This window comes from Temnothorax nylanderi, unplaced genomic scaffold (genome assembly GCF_030848795.1).
Source record: "Temnothorax nylanderi isolate EJ_2023f unplaced genomic scaffold, tnyl_v1.0 TNYL_tig0126_pilon, whole genome shotgun sequence".
NCBI classification, from domain to species: Eukaryota; Metazoa; Arthropoda; class Insecta; order Hymenoptera; family Formicidae; genus Temnothorax; species Temnothorax nylanderi.
This window is the reverse complement of record NW_027249188.1, coordinates 280,459-301,887: the sequence shown is the minus strand read 5'-3', so window position 1 is coordinate 301,887 and position 21,429 is coordinate 280,459. Positions and strand designations below refer to the sequence as shown.

The window sequence follows — 21,429 nt, the reverse complement described above, 5'->3', positions numbered from 1 at the left end:
GTACGTACTTTACTTCTAAAAAGACATTTATGATATTATTATATTTTAAATATTACATATTCTTTTACATACACGCCACTTATTAAATCTAATACGGATTTATAAACGGGACACAATAAAAGTAATGACTGCGAATAAATTAAAGACGTTTTTATTGATTCTTCCAAACAGTGTGATTCGAGTTAGTGCAACCAGCACTATGGGCGACGCTGGTAGGTCGGCTTGGTTGATCAGTCTATTACGACGAAGCGGAGCCGAGTATCGGTATGTGTACACATGTACATGTGTGTTAATGTGGTGTGTGTTTTGTGTGTACATCGTTGCATTATCACAATACATTATTAACGTCAATTGACGACGAGTGAAATAAATACATAAAGAAGAAGCAGGAGGAAGAGAGAATCAAAAAACGGTCAACGGCCGACATGGGGAATAAAAATGAAAACAAAAAAGGACAAAGAGAAGAAAACCAATCAGGGATCATTAAGTCGCGCTCATTGAACTCCCTCCATTTCGGCTGTTTTCTTTGAATCTCTCCTTCTGTCTTCGTCAGAGATCAGATCAGACGGAAAGCACGATTTCTGAAGCGATTACACTGGACGGGCGATCGGGAAAGGCAAAATCATCAGAGCCGAGGGAATCCTGGCTGGACAGCACAAAATAAATATCGATGATCTAGCGCGAGTCTATTTTTAATAATTTTTTTACATGATTATATCTTATGGAACTCTTAATTGAATTTTGCTGCAAACGCATAGCAAACTAAATCGCGATTGTTTCACAAGAGAGAGCAACGGAAAAGGTGCGCTTCTTACAAATTCTTAATGTCAGAATTCAAGCTTCTGGAAAGCGAAAGATTTGTCGATCAAGCGTCTCGCTGTCATATATTTTATTCACATCAATATATCCATATTTCTAATCCTTTTTAACTTTTTTTTTTAACTCTTTCAATTTCCTTGTTTGTCGCGGTTGTTCTCTTTAATATTTTCCATTCTTCGTCCTCGTATTTTTCCGATATTCGGTAAATATAAATAAAAATCGCAAATATTTAAAACAATAATACTTAAAAAAAAAGAGAGAAATTTCTTTCGCTCTTTTCTTTTTCGCGTACATTGCGATTGCTGGGTGGTCAACAGGTGATGAGGATTTTGTTCGAGAGCATCTTCAACGCCGTTGGGATTGTTTTTTTTTTTCCAAAAACACGACTGCACGCATCGTTTTCTTTCTCTCTTTTGTTTATTCGTCAATTCTCACTTTTCTCAGCCGCGACATTCGCATACGCGTCTTAACAAATTTCTTAGGCGCTTAGAGAACGGTAAATAAATTAGGTCACTTCCGTTGACGCGTCGCCAGAAAATTGTTCGTAACAGACTTCGCGGCTAAATCAGCAGACGTCGTTCACCGTTCCTATCCGACATGTCAAGAAACACTTGAATATTCTCGGACTAAAGCCGTCATTCCTCGTCAAGAGGTCGTGCATAACAACACGCTATATTATCTCTTTATTTTTTCCTATGACAAAATTTTACGATCGCTGCGCTGCTCGTCATCCGAGAACATGCATTATAGAAGCTGCATACTTTTTACAGTATTGTAATGCATGAGAACGCGCCATAAGTTACTCTGTCGAATAATCAAGATCGCCGAAAGTGTAGGCGCATACTTAAATCGAATGAAGGAAATTTGTGTCGGAAGGTCTAGTGGCAAAGTGATAACTTGTTGAAAACGAGTCTAAGCGCAATACAGAAACACGCGATGCATGATTTCCTTCCTTTAATCCTTTCATTCAAATTTGCTTAGACGATTCAGGCGTGTTTGTCAAGACCCTCGATAAGAAAGGCCGCTTATATGTGTACGTGGAAATAAAAATGCTTTTACGACTCTTAAAGTCTTAAAATAGACTTACGCCATAGTCACTCGACTTAAATCACTCTCTGACGTGTTTCACTTTTCCCGCCGGACTGCTACGTCCGATGCACTCGTATAGCGCATTCATTATAGCGCAGCGACGTTAAATACAACCGAAAATACGTCGACATACAATACACAGCGTCGACACAAACATCGCACGCAATCGGATAAAACATGAACGAACATTTGCGAATGGCAGGCCTTTTCCCTCGGATACGACTTGTAGGAATCCTCGAAGAAAAATATCGACGACGATATTATTAAAGCAGTCTCTCTCTTTCTCTCTCTTTCTCTAGCTCTTTCTTTTCTTTCTCGAATGCGATTTCCTCGCGTACGCATTGCATGATTATGCATCGATGCGTCGTGCGCGCGCGCTCCGCCTTAACAAGGAACCAAGGACAATATTTATCTGTCGCCACTCGGCAATAAAACTTGCCACGCAAGGTGCGACTCGCCGCCAAGAGAGAAATATTAGCAATATCATTCTTCGCGTTCGCTCGGGGAACGCGCGTTCGCTACGTACGTCAAACCCGGCACAAAGCGCACACCCGTTATAGCCCCAAACGGACATTGTCGTCGTCGCCGTTGTCGAATTTTTATGGCCTGCCCTTCGTATGCCCAGCACCGCGAGTGTACTGAATACTAACAAGATTTCATCGGTTTCCTCCTAGTTTAATCCGTGCGCGTTTCTTTTTGAAGAAACGGCTGCTATAAATATTCATGAATAATTCCGCCGCGTTATATATATCTCTGGAAAACTGGAACGCCAAACCTGTGTTCCTCCGATTGCTGTTTGCATTCGTAATATATATAGTAACTGTACGGTAAGGAGGGGCTATTTCAGTCAGTTGAACAAAAAATCGGATACAAAATTTTCAAGACAAAAAGCCAAAAAACCCCTCCCTGTCTTAAAAATGTATTATCAAAATTTTTTCTTTAACTCACAAATAGAGCTCACCTTACCTCTTTTTGTAACTTTTTGTAATGAGAAACAACGCGGTATTCTTTCAAAAAATTCAAACTTCTCTTTTTAGCAGCAACAAAACAAACATTTCCGTCATTCCATTATTTGTGAATACGTATTCATTTTCTCCCGTTTCTCCAAAACGAAACACGTATCATACGCAAAAAACACCCATTCAAAATATTCATCACTCTCATTATATATAGATATATATATATATATATATATATATTCCCCGATCATACCTCGTCTCATCATCGTGTTTTTCCATTACGCGCGCTCCGAAATCGTGACAACAAAAGACGGGCCGTCTTCGCGCGATTTCTTCTATACACATATAGACAACGAAGATAATAATCTAAATGGATCGCCTTACAATTAGATTCTAGACTTACGGTCTAACGATAGGTGGTTTGCCGAGAGTTTGTGTGTCGTGTGTGTGTGCGTGCGTCCGTGTACGGTGTACGGTGAAATGACGACGTGTGATGATGCTGAGTGACTCGTAGCATATGTCTTGCCCGTCTAGCTAACGTATAATGTCGCGAGGGAACGGGGACAGATGGTATAGTCTTCGTATATCGCATACAAAACGACGCAGGATTCGCGGGGATTCGTCGCGCGACCTCGGTCCCCTCGACCGAGGCTCTCTCGATCATCGAGCACAGATTTACAGAAGAACGAGTCGACCTATCACGACGCGGCTCGTGATAGACACGGCGTGCCTATGTATACGTGTATACGTGTGTATGTGGATGTGTGTGTGTGTGACCGGCCGACTCGCTTCTACGTTTACTCGCTTCTACGCTCTGTGTAAATCTGCGCGATGGCCTTTCGCTAATGTAGATATATAGTATACCTCGGGTATAGAACGCCTGATCCTGCTGTGTAATTCTTTACCGCGCCTTCCACCCTCGCTCGGTCTTGAACGCTTCGATCCGTCGCATTTCGATCGCCGCGATAATCATATCAGTCCGTGGCGGTGACTGATCGATCATACTAATATTTCCGGAAAAAAAAACTGACAGAAGTTATCTAACGAATTCACGATGGCATTCCTCACCGTAGTTACCTAACTGTAGTTGAGATCTCTATCAACACTAGAATTCTGAAGAAACAAGTTTCAATTTATTTAAGTATGTTGAGTAACAATGGCATTTCGTTGTTGAAAATAGAGACGAAAAAAAAAGAATCAAAATTCTATATTCCAAATATTCGTAAGGCTTTACTTGGAACGAAATCGCATTAACAATAATTTAATCTGTGGGAGAAGACCTGAGAATGAAGAGGGAATAATACACAAACTTCGGAGCTACCGATCGTCGATTACGGACGAGTCAGATATCCCGTAACGGAACGTACGACAATATCTGCTATCCAACTCCGGCGAGACGAGACGGAATGACGGCAACGATAGTTCCACTTGATTATATTGATATTGAACAAATCAATAACGCGTTTATCTGGTCCACTTGCCGTTATTTAGCAGAGGCAACGGTAAACGGTAAGAGCGAGAGGCAATAGGGGGGAAACGCGAAACAATGTTACGAACTCGAGAGAGCTAGCCGCCCGGTTATCGGCGCTCAACTCCGAGGCTGAACCGTTGCGCCGAGTTATCCGATAAAACGCGGCGATAGCGCGCGATTAAACGCAGTTACTAGTACAGACGGTAGCTCCTTTCACGCGAGGCGGGCCCCTTTCGCGGGTAAGAAGATGATGATGAAGATTCCCTCTCCCGCCGGGGGAACAGTTCGACCTACTATCGCGAGCGATCTGGCGCGAAGGGAGAGGCGAGGTGGAAGGCGCAGACGTCGATTACGATCGGCGGTGGCGGCGGGGGCGGTGGCGGCGGGGGCGGTGACGGCGGCCAGCAACGGACCGGACCGTTCATCGTTCTTTCGATTAATTGCTACGTTACGTTTTAAACGGTCACGTCGCCGCTACTCGTCTTGGAATTGGCGGCGGCGGCGGCGGCGGCGATGGTGGCGGCGACGACGGCGAGAAAAAGCCAGGGTATATCGCCACCACGCGAGCGTGTTGGTGCGTGGTCGGACGAGACGTGCGTCCACGCGCGCGAGTCTGTATCTTAACTCTCGTGATTAACCTCTTGCGGCCGGCTCGGCGCGGCGGTCGAAACTAGTTTTCCCGGATGCGCCTTTTAGGCACCGCACGCGACAACTCGACATGAATGGCGCGACGCGTAAACTAACATGAGAATACCTCGCGTTTCGCGGCTAAAGCGAGTTTGGTCGCGTCAAGAACAATTTCGATCGACACTCTAACGTTTCTCAACCTCCGTTGCACAATTACAAGCTGCGAAACGATTAAGGAGGATGTTGGAGTACGCACGGATCGTCACTTCGCGAATCGATGGACATCGAGGAAAAATAGTCGCTACCTAATTACGCGTGAAGAGCGATAATTCAATACGCGTCGATCTCGTGTCAGAGCCAAGACACAATGGGGTATAAAAATTGGGCGTGGGATCGCGGAATGAGATAGAATAAATTCATGATAAGATGATCATTGTGTAGGGGCAATCGATCGGAAAACAGATATAGTTGAAGCATAAGAGAGATGAGTGGTCCCACATCTACAAAAGGGCACGGCGAAGGCATTCCGATATTCCGATTGGTAACACATAAAATATCAGCAACGTTATATATTTTGTTCCTCGTCCCTTCCGCCTTGTTCCTATGTCGCTATCGTTTCTTGGCTTGCAGACTTCTTTCACGCATGGCCTCTCGCCGTAGATTGTACCACAAATATCGTTGCAGTTGTAAAAATGAAGAGAAAGTGACTAATTTCCGTACACCGAGTCGGGCATAATTGACGATTAAACCAATCAGAATTACCTAAATATTTTCTACTTTTAGGTATTTACACATTAACGAAATTAATCTAACTAGTATTCACCAATTTGTCGTTGCAAATTGGAACGTCGGGTGGATCGACTGCATGATTCACGATCAACTGACTTTGAAAAACACACAAGAAACTTGTAATTATCTTTTGGTGGGATTTCTCTCAACAATAATCTAACTTAATTAACGCTCCATCACCTCCGGATCTTGGAGCGAAATCTTGCACGTATCAGAGAAAAAAAGCACTAGTAAAAATACGAAAGACTATTATGTAACTGATTATATAACCGACGAGATGATTGTCGTGTGTACAACCTACTACAAAGAAAATCCATGCGTTAAAGAGACCCGATAGATGAGGTCACGTGCGTTACGCATATTCAAGTACGCTCGCGTATACACACATACAACACACCCGCAAGTACACACGCTCTTCCGATCTCTCAAGACTAACACACTTTGCGACAAGACTGATCGACACCGTTTCTCGCTGGTTGCTCGGTGAAGTCAATCCACTTGGCTGGACGCGGAACATCAGATGGAGTACCGAGCGACGGCGCGTCGTCGCGTGCGGCATTGATGCGTGCACGCGCATCACGTCACGTCACGTATACTACGAACACCGTTAGCGATGAGAAGCCCCTCCTCGTTGTCGCCTTCGACGCCGTCTTGTAGAGACTCGGCGATACCGTCGTTCACGCGGGAACGCTTGGCTCTGGCCCCCTCGAGATCGCACATAAAAGCGAGCGTCGCGAGACCAAAGCGAACTTCAATCGAGTCGATTGCGCACGACGGGCGACGAGTACAACATCGTCCATATCTCTCTCTCCCGTGTCACTTCTTTACGGAACAGAGCCAAATACCTCGTCGTCAACACTTACGCACTCTCCTCCTTTTCTCCGCGCCGTTTCCGCTATTGTCGGCGTTTGCCATTTGGCTCTCATTTCGCACTCCACCGAGCGAATCCGCGCGACTGCGAGCGCTCGTCGCGCTCGAGAACATCTTCGGTTAGATAACGTCGACGATCCATCACTCTTCCGCCTGCAGCAGCGTGCGGAAATCCTGCTGCAGCTTCGACTCGTGGTAACTCCATATATCGCTGAAGTCGTCGTCCCCATTGTCGTCGTCATCGGCCTCTCCGGCGAGACTCGACGACGACTTGTCCTCCTCGGCGAGGCGCTCGGCGGGCGATGGCGACGAGTAGAATTTAATCTCCAGATCCCGATGGCCGTTGGGCGACGTGATAATCTCCGTGGACACTTCCAGGCCCTTCGGGGACGCGGCGGACCCGCTACTGGCATTCGAGCCCGCGGCGTTCGCGTTCGCCGGCGAGCTTACCGGCGTGCTGCCGATGCTGTCGCCGCGCCAGAGGGTTCGTTTGTGTCTCCCACTTTCAGACTGGCCCCCTCGATCGCCGATAACGCCAACGTCCCTCGTCGGCGCGGCGATCTCCTCGCCGTAGCTAAAGTAACTCGTCGGGTCGCTCCAGCTGCGTCTCAACACTACGCCGCCGGGCCCGGCGACAAGCCCAGCGTCCCTCCCGTCGTCGTGCGGTCGAGAATGCTCGTCGAACACTCTGTCGAGCACGCGTTCCTGAAGACCGGTACACGGCGACGTCAGGAACAGCGGTATTTGGCCGAAGTGACTACCGCGACAGTACTCGACGCTGGACGACGACGGCGGTGGCGGCGGCAGGGTCGTCGTCAGGAACGGCGCGTAACCGTTCCGGTCGACGTCCCAGATTAGGCCGGCCGGGTCGCAGTATCGACACTGACACGGACACAGACTGTCTCCCCTGGCGGCGGCCTCGCAGGACTCGCCCGCGTACTCGTGAACGTAACGTCGCGGCAGATTGCCGCTACAGTTGCCGTTATCGTTGACGTGATGATGCCGGTAGTTTTTGGGTGGCGCCGTGGCACGCATCGGCGCCGCGATCACGTTACGGTTGTCGTCTAGCACTTTCACTTGCACATGATGCCGGTGGTGCACGTACCGCTGCTGCCTGACGTCCGCCATTTCTGCCTGCATCGACGGCGCCCTGCAGCCACCGTAGATATTCTCACGATGGCCGACCGGTGGCCTCCGGTAGTTCCTGAGATGCGGCGCGGCCGCTTCGTAGATCCTTGGTTCGTAGCAGGTCGGCGCGTACGATTTTACCCCGATGACGCCGGATTGTTCCCCGGTCGTGGCGCCGCAACCGGTAGGCTGCTGCCGCTGCACCTGCGGCTCCTCCGATTTGACCGCGTCGACGCCACTCGCGACAACATTGTTTGGCGGCTTGCGGTCCTTCTTTCTGCGCTTGCGAGGCTTGATGATGCGCGGCAGACTGTTCTCCGAATTGTTCGATCCGGAGCTCTCGTCGCTCGCGATACTCAGCGAGTCGATATTCGCGATATTCGAGGAACCGGCATTTTCCTTCGCCGCAGCGGACGAACAATCGGCGTTCGTCGCTGTTGTCTTAGAGCTCGAGGACACCATCGTCGGTGGTTTCTTGGCGGTGGCCTCTGCCGGCCTTTGAGGGACGATTCGCGACGCCGAGCACCTCGTCGCGCCGTTCGCGTTGCTCGTCATGGATGGGTTCGCGCTATTATGAACGTAATTGCCGGCGAGGTTGCCGTAGGGCGACGCGTTAATAACACCATTAGAATTGCCACTGTTATTGTTGTTATTGCTGTGCACCTTGCCACGATTGTAAAATCGCCCGGCCAGAATCAGAGGCGCGCCTTGCGTGTGAATCGCCAACCTGGACAGGGGGTTTTTGTGTAGATGACCACTCGGTGGCACCTGCTGCTGATCGCCGCACGTCTGTTGCTGTTGCTGCGACTGCTGCTGTTGCTGTTGTTGACTGAGCGACGGCGACGAACGCTGATTACACCTGCGCGGACTCGACGTCATTGATATTAGCGGCGCGCCCGTCCAGCCGCCTGGACTACCATATTGCACCTGACATTGCTGCTGATCAGCCAGCCCGGAGTAACCCTGCCCTCCATTATAACAACCGCGCACCTTGCCGCTGCGTACCGTCGCTAGCTGTTCCTGCTTCCGACAGACGGGCACGGGCTTACCGTGCAGTCCGGCGCGCACGTTGGATGAAATCAGGCAACTGCCGATGTAACGCTCCACTTCCAGGGCGCCCTGGGAGGCTGGGCTCATGTTACAATATCCGCGAATCGCGCCACCAATGCTAGCAGGCGTACGATCGCGACGGCAATCTTCAGATGATATCGAAATAAATTTCGGCACTTGCACCGCCACTCTGGCACTGACAACTCCGTTTCGATTCTCCTCCTACTTGTCGTGACACATTATTCCACTGATCCTGATCCTCGGGCGGATAAGGCAAGCTGCGATCTAGCCCATGTTCATAATGAGCCTCGACGACGACCAAGTCGCCGGAGCGACCAAATTTCTCGGCAAGAGACCGTGACGTATTCTGCGGGTCAAAAGTAGGCCGGGAAGAGAGGCGGTCGTGGCGATGCCGAAGGAACATAAACTCGCGACCCTTCGTCAAGAACGACCGAACGAGACCGCGGCCGGAACGATACTGAAGCTGGTGGTGCTGGCCGGAGCAACGTTACACTGTTCTCGGTCCTCTGCGACGTGGAGGTCTCCCTACCCGTTCTCGTTGCTACCACCACCACGAGCATCAGATCCCCTCCCTTGCCATCGATAGCTTCCACCCCACCATCCCGACCTCCCACTCCTTGCCTCCTTTCGATACAACGCCGCGCACACCGGGTATATACAACGCGCAGCGCGGTGTCGTATCCTTCCGGCGGACGACGACGCTGTCACAATTCGGCGAGAGAATCTTAGGAGAAAGCTAGGAGAGCGAGGGAGGGAGAGCGGAGATGAGACGAGTCAGAGAGCATCGTCGTCTATCCGTCACAACGCTGACTGACAGAGACGAATTTACCTGCCTGCCTGCCTGCCTGCCTGCCCGGTGCTTATCCGGGTTTCTTATACCCTGACTTAGCATAAATTTCATAAACAAATCCTGGACCCGCTTTCTCTATCTCTCTCTCTTCCCCCGTGCTTGCTGCAGCGTGAAATATGAGTGAGTCTAAAACGGTAGATTACAAAGAAGGAAAGAAGGATTTTATGGCTTTCTGATCTTACTCTCGAGCGGATAAAGTCTAATCAAATTCCCATGGAGAAATGAATAAAATGCAAAAAAAACTTTGAGAGATTTTCTCTTTCTCGAAGGAAAATGATGTAATTTCATAGATATGTCAAAAGAGAACTACTTATATACGTCCGAGTATACCTCAACCTTCCACATAGAAACCTTGCAGGCTCTACATAAATTACTCACTATCAGAGCTATTTTTACGTATGATACAGTAATCTACATCGGATAATATTGATAAAGTATCATGCGTTCCGCCGATATCACCTTCACTTATACAATGAATCATAAGAGAAAAATGGAGTAACGATCGTGTCGATGATTCATCGTGCGATAAGTCGCTCGTTTAAAATGCACTCCGCTTAAAATATCCGCGGTAATAACTCTTCGCATGCAAAACATCGCCTATCGAAGGACGTTTTTTTTTATTTTACGCCGGTTTTAAATAGTTCACGTCGATGAGGACTAATAGCATGACGTAATTTTAGTTCTGCGGAAAATTACGCGATTCATGTTCCATCGCGCGATATAATTCAATAACTTACCATTACATTTTATTTTTAAAATATAATTATCAAAGATAATGGATCATCCAAATTGAGAAATGCACAAACGAATTGTTTGCCTTGAACATTATTCAAAGCAAATATTTCAAATATATTCTAAATAAAGCGAAGTAAATAAGATACGTTCGAAATTTAACATGCGTCACTTCTGAAACAATCGACTAACGGTTCCTGAAAATCTTGTAATCTAAGTTGCTTCCGATCGGAGGAATGAGATCGGCCATACGTTCTCGCTGTCTAAGTAAACTAACCGACTACTGTCAGCAGCCGCGAGGCGGTCGAGAGCGGAGAGAGTGCGGAAGAGAACCGCGCTAGAAAGAGAGGTAGGTGGAAGGACTACGATATCTTACATCGGAGCACTTTCGCATCTGGGTCAACGGCGCGAAAAGTGGGTCACAAGTCATCAATCGCTCGCGGCACGCCACTCGGATCGGATCTCCTTCCACCCACTCTCTCTCTCATCCGAAACGTCTTGCGCGGTGAGGGATAGTTGGATTCTTTCTCGAAACTCCTTGATTGCCGTCGTCGTTAGACGCATCAGAAAAGTTTGGGGGAACCGCGTTTCCTCGTTATTACACGTATCTATTAAAAGAGACTATGAGAGGCGCCGCTATTGAAGCATGCATCAAGAGGAAGTTTTAGGGCCGTTTGCCTGTTATTACTACATTTGTGGAGAAAGAAGTTCGAAACTGGCTCTCTATTATTAGATACATCGAACGAGTATGTTTCCAACGATCTCTCTATTATTACGCGCAAACCAAAGAAAAGTTTGAAAGCGCCTCTTTCTCTTGCTCTCAAACAAATAGCGCGCTTATTACACACGTACGAAAAAAGTTTAGCGCCGTCTAGCGCTTTATTATTACACTTCTCGTCCGAGCGAACGCAAATGAAGTATATTGCGTGTAAAATTCCTAAAATTCCACCCTCAACTCGACTAAAGGTATTTTTCCGTTAGCTTCGGAGTGGATTAAATCTTTCTCCTCCGCTAAAATATCTTTCTATCTGGAAATATATTAAAACCGTACCTAATATATAATATATAATATAGATACATACACTTTATTAAATACTAGACATCACAGACGCGCGCGCTATTTATTTTTAATATTTCACTGTTAAACTGTCAAAATATGCCATGACAGCCGCTCATGAAGTAAGCGCAGAGAGAGAACCAATCGGCATCGCGGAAAAGCGACAACAATACTTCGATAGATTCGAGTATCGATGACATGCTCTTTTTAGAAGAAGGATTATGCTATAAACGAAAAATTTTCTGTCAGTTTTTACAAACGTGCGAAAATGCGCTCGTAAGGTTTTTTCTCAATCATTCCCTGATACATGAAATATATCAAATAGACATATACAAAAAAGAATATCGAAAAAATATATTGGTTCTTTTCATGCTGCCTCAATAATAAGTATGCACCTGTCTAAACGAAATGGAGTCTAAAATAGAGCTCTCCCGGCACATGATTAGAATCACGGCGTTTTCTGGTGCAGGATAGATTGTGTTTCTTGATCAGAGATAAGAGCCTCGCGATGTGATGGCGATGCACTGAGAGAAATGTTTTGTTGAAACTACCAAATTTTGTTACAGTAACAAAAATGTTTTGTTGAAACAACCAAAATTAACCAAAATTTTGTTACAGTAACAAAATTTTGGTTGTTTCAACAAAACTTTCTTCAACATTTCTCTCAGTGTGCGCGGAGCTATCGCGCGTCCCGATCGGGGATGCGATTTTGATGTCCTGTCGCGCGATCGATCGCTCGATAAAGTGACCATCCGCGATTATTACCGCTGTAGACTGGCGTTATTGTGAAATATGTCGAATCATTAAACCGCAACGCGACATTGTTATCGCACCAGAAACGCACGAACAATTGTTATAATCCGTGCCTCTTTTTTTATTCTATCGACTGACTGAATATAACTAGAGACCAGGTGTACAGCATAATAAATTTATGATCCTGGAAAAAACACGCATAATAGATTAGAGAAAACAGTGTGCAAATTTGTTATTACTGCCAGTTCTACAATATTATAAATACACAAATCCAGTCTGTTTAAAATTTAAAGAATGTTCAGATGCATATTTAACTAGTTAAGTATAATTACAGTTTCCGTTCCTCGGCAAACGTGTATAGATCTTTTTCTGGTGCCTAGAATGTTAAAAGTGCGTATAAATATTTAGTGAAGACCTTTGTCAATTAAGAGAGATTGAAACGAAATTCTGGTGGTTAAAAATTTTTCATGAGATTAAAGATAAACATGGACGATCTGATTCTCGGTTAAACTAGAAAAACTCCGACCGAAATTGAGCACCGTGACTCTCCATCATAGATGTTCGGGATGAAGGAGAGACACGGAAGACGCTTTTCTTGCCGAGGGTAAACGAAGCGCGTCGAGAAATAATGAAAAATAGACGAAGCGCGACGTGAAAGTGCGCTACAAGCGCACTTCAGAAAATCTTGGTCGATAAGTACGCTTGAATGAGCGATTCCTGAGTGAAAGCGACTACAACAATGATTCATACGCGCGATAAAAATCTAAAGGAAAAATAGAAATATAAGATAAATTGAAATAATAAAAATAAATGGTCTCTTATTTTGATAAATAAGAGAAGAAGCGTTCCATTTAATTAAGAAAATCCATCATTTATAAGACTGGCTAATTCATCGATCTTATTAAATAGCGATCATAATGACCGAAATAAAATAGCTAACGAGTGTTTATAAAATTGCATCATAACGAAACCTCAAATTCGTCGAAAGAGCAATACCTCTTAAGACATCGTCTCGCAAGAAAACTTCGCTCTAAATATAGATGAAAGCAATAATTTTGCACGATTGTAATAGAAACGACGGTGTGCGCGCGAGTAGATAAAGAAACATTTAATAAATGCTTTATGATGTTCCTTGTCGCAGGATCTCGTAATACTGTCGCGCGTGAATATACAATATGCGTCCTGAAAACGCGGCCGCTATCGCAGATAAACATCGAACGATTTCGACACATCGAGGAATTTGTCAGCGCGAGACGAGATAATGGCGAGAAAAATTCGCAACTTCGCTAAAGACGGGAACAAAAACGTTCAGCAAGCCACAGCGCGTGGCGCTCGTACACGTACCACGGAAAATGGGGTTGCTTTGATCTCGCGAAATAACTTTGATCACGCAGCGATATTTTCGAGCGATAATTTTTTTTCGACGTCATACAGTTGCGGTTCGCTCGCTGGAAAATATATTGTGCCGAACACAAATGGCAGGAATGTCCATTATTTCAAGTACGGAAACCTCATTTAGGAATATTGATTGTCCGATGAAAGTAACTTTGTCAGTTTGAAACGATTCCAATATAATCCAATCCAATTCCAATTTCGAGCGCGATATTGACCGCAACACGTATAGCGACTACAAATTTTTGTAAAGAGCGATTCGCAAATAATTTTCTTTTTAAAATCGGGGAGCGTCTAACATTTGTAGTGATATATTTAAATTTTTATAATATATTAATGCATTTACTAACATTTCGAAGAAAAGTGTAAAAAAAAATAATTTTTTTTATTATTGTACAATAGTACACGCTGCTGACACTATTTTTTTTCGTTCCTGAATGCATTAGGTTAAATGTAGTTAAATGTAATGAATGTGTAGCCGTATAACTTGGCCCACTTGGAATTGGAAATTTCCGATCGACATGCTCGACCGATCATGGCGATGTGAACGCTACAGATACAACGTGTTCGCGTTCGGCGACCAATGGGAAACGACCGAAGCAGGAACCGATGCTTTGCCTACACGGTAATCTCTTAGCGTAATCCGAATTAGATCCTGCACTACGTGTACAATGTCCCTTACGATAACAGAGCATAAATCACGGGCGTCGATAATGAGAAATCCACTGTGCACATTATGGCCGCGGCATGCACGCGGGCATCTCTCTGTAATGGGAATACGTAACTAACATCCCATGCCCATTACGTGTACCTAAGGCCGTGGAGGTCTTTTTTCTAGATCATTACACCAGGCCTCGGACGCCTGGAAAATTGAAGATTAGCGTTGCACATGAAAAATTAATACGGCTACGATAGTAACTAGCGGAAGGCGGATTACGTGATTTGTAAGTTGTCGATTATTAATAGCGATAATCTAAATAATCGTTATGTAATAAGACACGGCGCGTTTAAATTTACCAGAAGGTGCACCTCTAATATTCTCGCCTGAAATTACCAATTTTAGGGCAAACGCGACAACTTGGAAGGGGAATAATCCTAAATAAATTAACTTTAATTAAGGTGAGACGGTGAATATTAAACTGCCGCAATTTAAATTTATACAACCGAGGGCTAGAGAGCTGCGAGTCCGTAATTCGTAGAATTAATTTCAGATTTACTTCGAGAGTGCGAAGCCGTATCTAAAATCGACTCCGTAGATTATGGGACTCGCTTTCTGAGACGAAGCCTTCGATTTCCGCGCGTGACTGCTCGGATGTTAAAATTACACGTGACATATGTGACGCTTCTTTTTCAATTGATGGCACCCGCCTCTTGGAAAGACGATACGGCACATACATATGTGACGCCTCGCGCCGAGAGTTTTGGCTTAAACCAACGAATGTGTACAGACACGTAGAGAAACAAACGTTCCTCGGCTTTAGGTGAAACACGCGACACCGTTGGTAGCTGCTGCTACTGCAACCGTCGTACAGCCAAGTTGCAACAGAGAGCGAGGAGAGCAAAAAAATCAGCTCGGTTTCGTATCCCCGACGAAAACAACCTTCGTGGCACACGTTTCCGTGCTTTTTCTCGGATCTGTCGCCTCCGAGTCCGCCCAAAAGATTCATCTTTTTTTCCTACTCCTCGCCTTTCTCTCATCCCTCTTTCTCACCATCTCTCCTTTTCTCTCTCTCTTTCTCTCTCTCTCTCTCTCTCTGTCTGTCCGACGACCTGCCGATTATTACGCCACCGCAGCTATAACTTTTCCTAGAAGGCATCCATTATCGTGATTGTTCGCAAGTTTACGGTCGACGCGGCGCAACTACCTGGCGAATCCTCTCAAGAAGAGGAAACGGAGAGAAACGTGGGGCAGGCCTTGGAAGGATTTCAGTTTTCATCGTCCCAGAAAGCTCCTCTCAATCGGCTCCCGGCTTATAAACATGAATAAGTAACGCGTATTCGCGCGCGCGCGCGCGCAAAATATTCCCTTTAATAAAATACTAGATCAGATTATAAGTTCACATAACGTTTTATTTGTTACGAAATCTGACTGATCTGATAACGGAAATAATTCTCTGACGCGCGCGCGTTAGCGCACGATGGTATTTTACTTTTATCTTCCGTCCTTTCGCATAACATAACACGTGGGAAACTAGATTCTTTTTATCCAAAAATGACAGTATTTCCAAACAAAACTCGTCGGATTGAAAAATAATTCCCGCGAAAAATTCGCCATCGGACAAACGCAGATCAGAGGGATTATCAACGGTAGTAGACGATCGACTGATGAAGATTATAAACGATTTTCGGAGTGACACGCGCGCGATAAATTATTTGCTCGCAAATCGATCGATCGCGATGGGCATTATCGTCGACGGGGATATATTCGACGATCGGACACACACACGTAAATTAAATAAGAGCAACAGCCGAATGCCTATCTAATAAATATTTCCGACCAGGCTCGACGTTTTGGCATGTTTAATTGGACAATAGATAATGCACAGCTGGCATTTCATCTGTTTATCGTATCGGTATTATCTATTCCCCAGAAAATAAGAGGCCGCGCTTGTCACGATAGTAACACGATAGTGACGTTTTACGAGCACGCAAATGTGCTCATGCAAATTGCGGAATATTTTAATAAATCTCCAAAATCACTTCTTATCAAACTGATGATAATAAGCGGACACGTGTCACAATTAGGTCACGTTACGTCTTATTAAAAAAAGAAAAATGTTTCAAAGAATATAACGTAAAAATGTTATTTGGCCTAATAAATCATTCTTCCGTGATTATTTTGTCGAAGATTTCTACAGGCTTCATGTTACATGCGTGCATATGAAACAGGATATAAATTATATACAATATGAAAATATACACCTCTTTCATATTCAATCAAAAAGACTACACACACGCACGACGTAAAATTGCTTAACTCACTTGACATCTGTCTAAAGAGAATTTTAAATGCAATTTACGACATTCGCGAATTATTTCATTATTTCATTACGCGCCAATCGATCGAGCGCGGTCTTCCACGTATACCGGGTAACTCCCCCGTGTGCTTAATTAAATATTTATAAAGCGAGATAACGGGGCTGTCTGTGGCCGGACGCAAAATCGATAACTGACAATCTCTCTCTCTTTCTGTTTCCGCGTTCTACTTTCATCACGAGGATACGCCGATTCTTTTTGCCTGAGGATCTTATTAACCCGAAGATCCTGGAGTGTCTCTCGGGAAGGGAATATCTCTCGGGATATTGACCGACTGATTGGCGAAGGCCCCCGTGCAAGTTCACGCCCAAGCACTAACGAACATGCGCTAATCGCGGCGAAATGTGCACACAGACGAAACTGCGGATAACGCTTCACGGCGGATAAATAGCCTAAACTCCGCCAGTTCCTGCGCAAACTTCGCCTTCGCCGAAATACAGACGACCCGATATTATTTTGAACTAACGAGGGAAGCGAGATCTTCCGTAATTAGAAGAGCTGCTGACTTGGCCGAAGCGTCCGTAATTAAAATTTAATACCGCCATACTTGACGCGCAATACACGAAAAGCTAATTATGTTAATTGTGTTAATTGCATCAATGCACAATTCCGTTAATTATCAGCGCATTAATCTTTGTCAACAAATCAAAGATTGATTACACTCTAAATGATACTCGTAATATCAGTTTTGATATATGGTATAAAAAAATTTTTCAATATATCGCAGATTAATTAAAAAGAGTTAAACAAATCAAGTGTTATCTCTACGAAATATATCTCTCGGAAAGGAACAGATGTGCCCCTTGACATCTAAAAGATAAATATAAAATCAATGTAAGTAGATAAGAGTATCGCTACAATCAATGTGATAAAACATAATAATACGTTACGTGTAAAGTAATAATAAAAGATATAAATAATAACACATCACAAAAATAAAAATACAGTAACAAATTAACTTATAATGTGCTTAAAAAATTTAAATATTCTCATCCTGTCGGTGATAGAACACGATGCAACCGCGTCGGGACATCGCGATTGCAGCGGTCAGTCAGTGCCGATTGAAAATAGCAACGCGGGGATGTGATTTTCCGGCAGTCCTCTCGCTGACACCCGCGTCTTCCCAGAAAGACGGAACGAGTCAGTTTCGGGCAGCCGACGGTGCAGGCGGCGTTTCGACGGCTAGGATTTTCACGCGTTCGCAATACCTTACCGCCCGGGACAGCTGCAATAATCCTCCTTGACGTTTACGACACCCGCGAGAACGCGAGAGATGTGCAGCGGGAGATGATAGATCTAACTTCCTCGCGGGATTAAACGCGGGTTTCTAACGAAACGCGTTTTATCGCTGCAGACAGAAATGGCAGTCCCGATCGGAAAATAAAGATATCACCGTCACGATAATGGATAAGAGTGGCATTAAACACAAGTATCGAAACCACCTGGCAAAACTTTATTTCGATATTTCGTTTATTTTCTATTCAGTTATAGGGTTTTATGAAATTCATATCATTACTTGTTTCGGTAACATTATTTGAGAATAAATACAGAAGGGCATCAGCGGTGGCAGAGTTGGCAGAAGAGTCCTGATTAGAATCTCATGATTAAAAATAAACTCATAAGTGCATGATTTTATAGACCCATCGATATTTTCCCAAAATCGCTCGAATTTCGTGACTGTTTAGCATACATGCTAATAAGATCCGAGTAAATCGCTCACCGCGTATTAACAATCATAAAAATGGTGGGATTTGCGTAGAGCAAATGCAAATATTGAGTTTATTGTTTGGCGAGTGCCGGGGAGGAAAAAATATCGCTTTTAATTGAAATTATTTGAACATGGAACAATGTGCGACAATGTGAGACATGTATCATGCATTTTGACGTGGTACGCCCGAGATAACGAGAATAACGAGGCGCTGTTACGCGACGATAAAATGTGCATCGCAATGATGCAACGCAAACAGCGCGTCTTCGCTACGGTAAAATTGTTTTTTCCGCCGGATAAAAAATATCAACTCAACTCAATTCTACGGGGCGGAATTTATAGATCAATTCGAAAGAATTGCGTTTCCCTCGTAAACAAATCGGTCGAGTCCGATCAGATTTCTCCCCGAATCGCTAACGCTCGCTCGTTCTTTTTACGAGAAATATTTTCTCGTAGAAGATAATAAAACATAATTATTAAGCGCCGCTTCCTAACATTTCGAAGACATTTTCAGATACATGTCGGTATATTCGAAAATACTCGAGTAAAGAGAGATCTCCCAAGGATTATTCTTTTTTTAAACACGCGGCGTTGAAATTTGACTCAAACCGCTCTTTCTCTTTCTCTTGAAATAACTCGGGATTGTTTCTCAAAGCTCGTGTCATGGATAATTCGCGAGAGAAAGAGCATCATGGGTCGTAAGCTGCGACAAACGATGCGAAAACGAGCAAAACTATGTCGCGCGCGCATTCGCCTTATTATCGATTTTCGATAAACATCGTACCACCCCCGTGCAGCAGCAGCAGCAGTAGCACCAGTAGCACCAGTAGCACCAGTAGCAGCAGTAGCAGCAGCAGCAGCGCACGGAGTGGTATAACACACTCGAATTGCGCGCACGACTCGTGAACATTATTCCCCGGTAAAGCGCACATCCGATTCGCTCAGTGTCGAAAGTCATTTTGTCCTGTTTTCCCTCCCTTCATTTTCTCGCGTCAAAAGAATTACGGCATACGCAATACGAGAAAAAGAGAAAAAAGACAGAAAAGGAGAGAAGAGAGAGAGAGAGAGAGAGAGAGAGAGAGAGAGAGAGAGAGAGAGAGAGAGAGAGAGAGAGGGGGGGATGGGAGAGGGAGAGAAACTCGCGGCTTTATCGTAGCCGATATTAAAACGCATACACTAACGAACCTCCCTTAATACGCGCGCGCGGCAAATAAATGGATATAGAGGAGGGAAGGAGGAAAGGAAGGAAAACGAGCCATTACGTTTTCGCATCGCCACAAAGAGAGCGCTCTCCCTCGTCCTCCTCTTCATGACTTTTATATCGTAAGAATTATTCGATTTGTGTCCCGAGTTAATGTATAATTACTCGATCCGCCGTTATTTACGCGATATTAACGTTTCCGTTTTAGGACCAATTCGAGATCGGAGTTATATGACGTCGACGATCGGGATACACATATCGTATACATATTGCTACAGACATATAATTGCAATTGTTGCAAACTTGCCAACGAGATACTGGATGTGAGGCTACTGGATAAAAAATACCACTGTATTTTAAAGGAACGATCATTAAAAGTTATCGTAGCGATTAAAAGGTAAACTTGAAAACGCGACGGTGCTGAACGCGCTCGAGAGGAAAATAATTAAATTAAATAATAAGAAAAGAGAGATCTCTCCGCAGTTTACGGCGTTCTCCATCAATCATTTAATTATCGTTCATTATCTCTAATCTGCGGCTCTTTCTGTCTTTCCGGAAAAATCTGACGAGTTTCCGAGCTTGACGTAAGACTGTCCTATAGCGCGGCCTAATTCCTCGGGTTAACGATCACGCGAATTTTTCATTTTGCATGGGGATAACAGGTCAGACGAGCGGAATAATTTCAAAGTTACAAGTCTATGGGGCATATTTTCAACAACAATTATGGCTTCGTCGCAAAATGCTTTAAATTCTCGGTTTTAATCAAGCAACCTTCACGATTCATAGTGAAAGGGGAAAAAATTGCGACTTATGAAACATCCACCCCGCGCCGCATAAGAATATCGCGTAAAATCTATGCCTCGAGGGACATTTAATATTGTGGCAGAAAGAGAGCGATACGATTTTACGTTATATATTTAATATATTTGATAACCATCTTAAAAATTCATTCAATATTGCTGTTCTTTTTGTAGATATAAAATTATCAATTACAAATAGCTTATGGAAATAATAGGTATCTATTACTTCCGTCTATTACTTCGTCCGCAAAAAATATTTACTTATAAAAAGTATTCCTGTATTAAGCTTCGCCACATATGTATAACTCAATTCAATTTTAAACTGAATCTCAAATGACACAGTGTAGAGAATAACAGTAATATCACATTCACAGAATTGTTATTTAACATAATAATAAGAGCTTTGGTTACATTTTTACATTTTAACACAATTCTATTATAATTTTAATATATTTTCTGTTAATCTATTTTTCATTGAATGTTTAATAAGTTTTTTGAAGGTTTCCTCCGCATCGAGTAACGCTCAAATCGCTATACGTAGACGAGCGGAAAATTATTTTTCTTACTTAAGGCAATCAGTACGGATTTATTCAAATAAGATTCGCCAAAAGCCGAAGACAGACAAATCTACAATCCAATTAACCAAAGCTCTGACATGCCGACAATAGTTGGAGAAAAATCACGACAAAAATCATTATGTAATTTATTAATCGGATCCGGTTACTCAGATGCACGATGATTTGATTGACGAGCGCCGAGAGTGATCCAGCCTCATTCAGAATTAAATACACTTTTATGCGAGATTTTCTACATCCACTTTCGATAAACGATGAAAATACACGATATTTTCCCGCGAAAAGAATTATAATATTGATTAAGTGAGGCAGATTTATTAATAATGTATCTTGATTATTACTTTCTCAATAAATCGCTGATAATTTTACCGATAAGTAATTCGGTATAATAAGAGATTAATTAGGATAAAATTATAATAAAGATAACAAAATATAATTCGATATATAAATATTAAAACAATTAACTAATTTAACAAGCTCACTTATTGAACCATCGAAAATT

General features: G+C 44.0%; 2 protein-coding genes across 7 annotated transcripts in view; both read right to left on the bottom strand.

The window, feature by feature from the left end:
• Nucleotides 1-21,429, bottom strand: part of LOC139776724 (CCR4-NOT transcription complex subunit 6) — a 314,159-nt gene that overhangs the window by 216,896 nt on the left and 75,834 nt on the right. The window lies entirely within an intron of this gene.
• Nucleotides 136-9,365, bottom strand: LOC139776740 (uncharacterized). Its single transcript, XM_071713639.1, has one exon. The coding sequence runs from the start codon at nt 8,887-8,889 to the stop codon at nt 6,766-6,768; it is 2,124 nt and encodes a 707-aa protein (XP_071569740.1). The 5' UTR covers nt 8,890-9,365; the 3' UTR covers nt 136-6,765.

Excerpts from the sequence above, each read along its gene's own strand:
- LOC139776740 (XM_071713639.1), bottom strand. The coding sequence starts at position 8,889 with ATGAGCCCAGCCTCCCAGGGCGCCCTGGAAGTGGAGCGTTACATCGGC.